The sequence below is a fragment of the Photinus pyralis genome, unplaced genomic scaffold (genome assembly GCF_008802855.1).
Source record: "Photinus pyralis isolate 1611_PpyrPB1 unplaced genomic scaffold, Ppyr1.3 Ppyr1.4_LG1, whole genome shotgun sequence".
In the NCBI taxonomy this organism is placed as follows: Eukaryota; Metazoa; Arthropoda; class Insecta; order Coleoptera; family Lampyridae; genus Photinus; species Photinus pyralis.
Window position 1 is genome coordinate 55,529,403 of NW_022170249.1, and position 6,802 is coordinate 55,536,204.

General features: G+C 34.8%; 1 protein-coding gene and 1 long non-coding RNA gene across 2 annotated transcripts; both read left to right on the forward strand.

Moving 5' to 3' along the window:
• The first annotated feature begins 5,235 nt into the window (after positions 1-5,235).
• On the forward strand, positions 5,236-6,021 carry LOC116159217. The gene is made up of 3 exons (XR_004142915.1): positions 5,236-5,381; positions 5,429-5,763; positions 5,820-6,021. It is a non-coding gene; the product is annotated as an uncharacterized LOC116159217 (long non-coding RNA).
• A 100-nt stretch (positions 6,022-6,121) lies between these two features.
• LOC116163333 lies at positions 6,122-6,571 on the forward strand. The gene has a single exon (XM_031477223.1). It carries the CDS (start codon positions 6,122-6,124, stop codon positions 6,569-6,571), a length of 450 nt encoding a protein of 149 aa, XP_031333083.1.
• The last annotated feature ends 231 nt before the right edge of the window (positions 6,572-6,802 follow it).

Sequence of the window (6,802 nt, forward strand, 5' to 3'; positions counted from 1 at the left end):
GTACACAACATACTGTAATATCTCCACCCTTAACTCAACCAACCACACAAACACAACTTCCTGAACAAACAAACGCAATAAATACAAGTAACACAAAACGCACTACAAAGACGCCCTCGCCCAATAAAGTTACACGGCTTAGCACATCTAAAAAACACAATAGTCTTTCTTCTCAGAAACACGCCACGTTATCACAACCCACTCGTACTCAACCCAAACGCAGCAACCTTAACAGCACTAGAGGCTCACAAAATACCGTAATGTCTCCACCAATAATCCAAGCAACAACACAAATACAACCTCAAGAACAAAGAAACACCATAAATACAAGTAAGGCAACATGTACCACAAAGACAGGTCCACCGAATAAAGTTACACGTCCTAGCACAGTTAAAAAACACAAAACTCCTTCTTCACAGAAACACACCACGTTATCACAACCCACTCGTATTCAACCCAAACGCAAAGCCAAAGAAACACTTACACAATAAACTCCATTTAATAAAATTACAGGAATTATTATAATGATTTTTTTTGTTTTGTTTTGTTTTCCTCTTTCCTGATAGCGTTGGCTATTGTGCCCATCAATAGCTATGTTGGTAAGTATGAATTACATACTATCTCTAGATTTCCAATGTGAGTGTGTGAATTTTTATTTTTATTATATTTATTTTATTTTTTTAGGACCCTACATAACTTCACCAGACACAGACACAGACACTAATCGTTACTTGATTTTAATCCGTGCGATTAGTTAACCAGGCTAGACCTGAGTTCTCACAAGATACACCTGCCATAATAATAACTTTATTCCCTATAAAGACAAATATAATGCGTCACAGGATCGTCACAATAATATCAAAGCAAAAAACAATGTTTGGAAATTAAAAAGAGTCTTCGAAAAATTCACTGCACTGGTATAATTCAGTAAATAAATTTCTTGTTTGATTTTATGATCACTTACCTGTACTTTCCAATTCGTCCGCAATTCTTTTCCAAAGTTTTTCCAGTATAAAGCGATTTCTATGATTCTTGTCCCGTTGATCCCACAGTGGACGATGACGAAACACTACACCAATTAAACTCTCCGCCGATAAAGACATCGTAATTTTATTATGTTTTAATTGCAACGTTGGGTGAACTTTGGCACAGAACGTGTGCATATACACAAAACTGCATCCAGAAGTACGTGAAAAAAGAACACGTGTTTTTCGTCGTAAGCATAATAAAAGACCGTAAGCGGCCGATACTATCCGACCGCTATGTAAACCGCTTACAAATTCAAACATTTTTGTTTCTATCATTTCCGCTAGCTGCATCGCGTTGTGCAAAGCTATCTTCACGTCTTTACTATAAACGCCTCCATTACGTTTATAACGTTTGTTTACATGGAGGTGAACCTCGATCTGAACAGCGACGCTTACCTCGACGCTCGCCGCTTTACTATAAACTCAGACTTAGTAAATACATTTTCAAAGAGGCGAAAGAAAAACATCTTTAAAACAGAAAAACAATAAAAAAAAAGGTTGGGGAACGGAAGGCGTGGCCTACCAAGACTGGTAAAAAATCATTTTTAGTGATGAATCTCGATTTGATATCAGTGTCGGCGATAAGAGTTACCAGAACGGGAAACAAAAGCATTTCACAAAGATTGCTTAAAGCGTTCTGTAAAATTCCCCAATGGTGTAACGGTGTGGGGCAGTATGCAAATGGGCTGCGACAATTGCACTTTACAAATGGTAATGTTTATGCTCAGAAATATCAAGCAATTTTAGAACAAAGCTGATTGGCTTTACTTGCGACATTATCACCTGATGCAGACTTTGTTTTTCAACAAGACCGAGCATCATGTCAACACGGCATAAACCACTAAGAAATGGGTACCAGACTACAATAATAGTGTTTTAGAAGTGCCCTCAAGCAGTCCAGATGTCAATGTCATTGAGACTGTGACTTAAAATGAAGAAACGTTTGCGTATTCATCCGAAACGCAATATTGCTTCTTTGAGGGAAAAATTAGAAGAGATTTGGGATACGACGACCATGCCTACACGAATCTAGGCTGTTATTAAGGGCAAAGGGGATGTACCTCATTATTAAGAGGTGGTGTCCGAAAATTTTTGTGTCACTTTAAATTCTAATTTTATGGTGTTTTGTGTTATTTGACATTTGTAATTAATTAATTTTGCAACAAAATATAAAATGACAGTTACCTTGTGTAAGCCACCCTCTAATATACGAATGATTTAAATTTTATTTGAAAATAGGTAGTTTCAGCATATTTTTGAGGCTGCATATGTACGAAAACCGAGTTCTCATCATTCCCAAAATCGCATCAATATATACCAACTCGGGCTTTGTAAAGATGATATAAAGTTGATTTATTACCTTACATAACGGCCAATAATAAAAGCATTTGGTAAAAGTTCTACTTATACGTATTAGGTTGAATTCCCTATAAGCTTTAAGTAAAGCTCAGTTTCTATATTTTTACAGAAACATCTTTGACGGTGTAGCTTTTACTGGAAATGAAAGATTTAAAAGATATGGGCGGTCAATACGTTCAAAAGCTGCTATCAATACGTCACATTTCTCGTCAATCACTAAATACATTACATTATCTTTTGACTCCTACAAAAATTATGAGACAAGAAAAGATATTATCTAATGACTATTTAATCATTTGCAGCAAAACGTGATTAAAACCGTTAAAATTTGAGCAATAATTCAAAATTGCATGGCCATATTATAATAACTTCCTCAAACCAGTGAAACAGATGATTTGAGAAGCAATGCTTCCACACCTACTACACCAAAAGTAAAGGTGCGATAAGTGAAATTGACAGATTAACGCAGCGACAATTGGAGATTGAGGAAAACATCGATGACAACAGTAAGAGAAATTAGTTTAAAACACTTACTTACATCAACAGCTACACATTCCTTAAAGATATTAACAAAAAAAAATATATAACATTCTACAATCTACATATTCAAATCTTCTACCACTTATTATATTAGTATTCATATTTATGTATTAGTACAGTGCATTCGGGTATTTTGACATGGTTTCTTCATTTTCTGAAAAAGTGCTTGTATTGTATTTCGTATCCAACGTTGTAGTACGGCTTTAGGGCTTGTTCATTGATAGTTTGTTTCATTATCTTGATATTTGAAAACATCTGAGTAATTGGTATAATTTCTCATTTCAGGTGAATTCGAAAAAAGAAAAATGTGGAGTGTCACAGTTGAAACTATAAAATTCTAATTGTGACACTTTTCGGTTTTAAATGTGAAAACTAAAATTTTTCTGTCTTGGTAGAAACTACAATGTAGTGATTACCTATATAATGTACCATAAAACCCAAAACAAATTTTTTACAAAAATAAAATAAGAATTCTTGTATCAAAAAATATTAAAAATTCAATATACATTTAAATCATCAAATTTTATTGAAAAAAAATTTCTCTTTTCGTCTCCCTTCTGAGGGATTTGGTAAATTATTGTGATACAGAGTCAGTAAAGCTGCAGAGTACATCATCCGAAAGGGGAGACCAATCAATTGGAATGATTTTTTTAAGATCTTCTGGGGGAAATCTGCCCCCATTACATATGAAATATGATGGATGTCTTTTTTATATTTATTTTGCTTAATGATGTCAATTGGATTGCGCAATATCCCTTCAGACGAATACGCTTTCATCTTTTTTTTCATTATTCTTTGGTGTTTCAGCTCTTCTTTTTGGGCATTTCTGTAGGTATTATACAACAAAATAAATTATAAGATCAAATGAACTTACCTGTGAAATTTGATCATAATTATATGAAGGTCTCGACCGAGAAGATCAAAGTGGTAGTCTCTCTCTTTCCTGCTTGAACCACGCGATTTAAAAACAAAAAGCGGGGGAACGCGTCCTCTCTCCCAGGGTACACACGCTTTATATTCACTTATGCAAAGGAAAACAATTGTCGCTTCCTAGGGTGTGGGATGGGTGGGAGTGATCTTCTCGGTCGAGACCTTCATATAATTATGATCAAATTTCACAGGTAAGTTCATTTGATCTTATAATTATATTTCATGTCTCGACCTTCGAAGATCAAAGTGGTAGTTGTTTAAAGTTTATAAGACAATTGTTTTAACTTTTGTGTGGAAAATTGTGTTCATAAGCTTATGTCCGAAATAATCGCTACATATACAAGAACACATGAGAAAACGTTTATTAAGTGTGATAGTAAGATTCCACAACGAAAATTCCTACCCTAATTAACCAAAGACAATATCGCTAGTTTTATAACTAAAACTAAACTACGATAAGTAAAAAGTTACATTTGCGATGACAAAACGGTTTTTGCAAATCTATCGTTATTATCTAAAGGTCTGTCGTAAAATTTTGAGAATGTGGTGGAGATTGGTGCCCAGCCCGCCACTTTTTTAATTAGCTCTAAAGGAACTCCTTGTCTTTTAGCTAAAGATGTGGATGCATGTCTTATGCTATATGGTGTATATTTACAATTTATTCCACTTTTTTCAAATATTATTTTTACCCATATTGCACACAAAACAAGCGCGACTGGTTCGCAGCGCACGAAAAAGAGAAGTGAATATAAAGCGTGTGTACCCTGGGAGAGAGGACGCGTTCCCCCGCTTTTTGTTTTTAAATCGCGTGGTTCAAGCAGGAAAGAGAGAGACTACCACTTTGATCTTCGAAGGTCGAGACATGAAATATAATTCTGTTCTAATCATACATAAGTGTTCAATCACAAAGCTGTATTTAAACCAACACAGAGTTCGGTGCATAGTAAGGAATTGTTGCTATTTACTCCCACCGTTTTACGCGCTAAATTTAAAATAAAACTTATTGGTGTCACAAATTAGCAGACTCAACAAAAAACCCGAATGCGCTGTAGTTAAAAAGTTTAATAAATCTTAGTTTGATATTCGTGAAAGTGATTGCCTATTATTTATTTGTTTTTGTGGAATAAACATTAATATTTATTAATTATGGTCGTTGTTTCTTGTCAGAACTCAGGTCTAGCCTGCGTTAAACTATATTCGCTACGGATTTAAAATTCAAGTAACGATTATTATTATTATATGGATATTCCCTTTTTGCAATAGATATTAATAGGTATAGTACCGGGTGAATCATTAGAACTGATGACAGTTTGAATTTCGCCGCGTACAATTCTAGTGTTTTTTACGTGATTGAATTGGCGATGATATATTTTTAGTTATTTTACTACTTCATATTAGTCACCAGTGCCGTCGTTATTTCGTTAATTTGTTGTTGTTTTTAATTTACTTTTGCAAACTGTATTATCAACGTTCTTAAAAACAGTTCTTTTCAGAGCTACGCTGTAAATTCAAGAGTTTGTTGAAGTAAGTAATTTAAGTAACGGTTAAATCACACTAATTTGCATTTGTAGGTTCTTGAGGATGCCCTTCACACAAGAACAAGATGCCTTTATTTTGAAGGCTCATTTTGGAAGTGCTGTACGTAATGAAGATGGAACGTGGTCATATTCGTTCCGGTCCTGTCGAGAGCAATTTATGGAAGAGTATCCCGATGTTATTATTTCTTATAAAGCATTTGCCAATCATAAGACACGAATTGTGGACCGATTTGAAAACAAGAATTGCATTTGTAAAGAAAAACATACCGGTCGTCCATTACTACGAAACGATGAAGTGGTCCAAGATGTCAGACAACGAATGGAGGCGAGTCCCAAAAAGTCAATCCGTCAGTTAAGTGCCCAAGCTGGTAAGTGGTACACGTAGAATGAATTTATACCTACTAACTTTATTTTCGAATTACAGGAGTGTCTTATTCAACATGCCAACGAATTTTACATAAAGATCTACGTATGCACCCGTACCGGGTTTCTGTTTTGCAACAACTCCATGGTCTTGATTATGAGAATCGACGTAATTATTGTGATTGGTTTACTAACAATTTAAATAACAACGACGTTTTAAATGTAACTTTTATGACTGATGAAGCATGGTTTCATCTATCTGGATATATTAATAGCCAAAATTACCGAACGTGGGCAACCGAAAATCCTTATAATTTTGAAGAGACTAGTTTACATCCTTTAAAAGTTGGAATATGGGTCGGAATGTCTAGAAGACGTATCATAGGTCCCATTTTTTTCAACGATACTATTACGGCAGAAAGATATCGCACACAAATATTGGATACCTTTTTAAATCAACTTCACGACGACGAAATAAGGGAAGGATATTTTCAACAGGATGGAGCTACAGCACATACTGCACGGGCTACACTCCAGTACTTGGAACAATTTTATGACAATCGTTTAATTAGCAAAGGATTATGGCCTCCTCGTTCTCCTGATCTAACTCCGTTAGATTTTTTCCTATTTCCCACATTAAAAAACAACGTTTTTCGAAACCGTCTCCATACTCTTGATGAACTACGAGCAGCAATTATTGAGGAACTAGAAAGAATTTCACCTGAAACTCTGGAGAAAGTGTTTGACAATATGAAGCGTAGAGTGGAATTGTGCCGTGAACACAATGGTGGACATTTTGAGCAATTTTTATAGTTCATTTAATACAATTTTAATATCGTGACTGTGCTTAGTGCAAATGTAAAATTTGTTGTAAAATGGGAGACTTATTTCTAAATTAAAAATAAATTATTACCCTTGGAAAGTGATTCTACATACACCACTGGAATTAGACAAATGATATTCTGTTATTACCAACCTTTAAAATTTTTAGTTTTGCGGGACATTCAAACTGTCCTCAGTTCTAATGAATCACCCGGTATAAAC

What these genes read in the sequence shown, in the direction of transcription:
- LOC116163333 (XM_031477223.1), top strand. Translation starts at nt 6,122, where the DNA reads ATGTCTAGAAGACGTATCATAGGTCCCATTTTTTTCAACGATACTATT.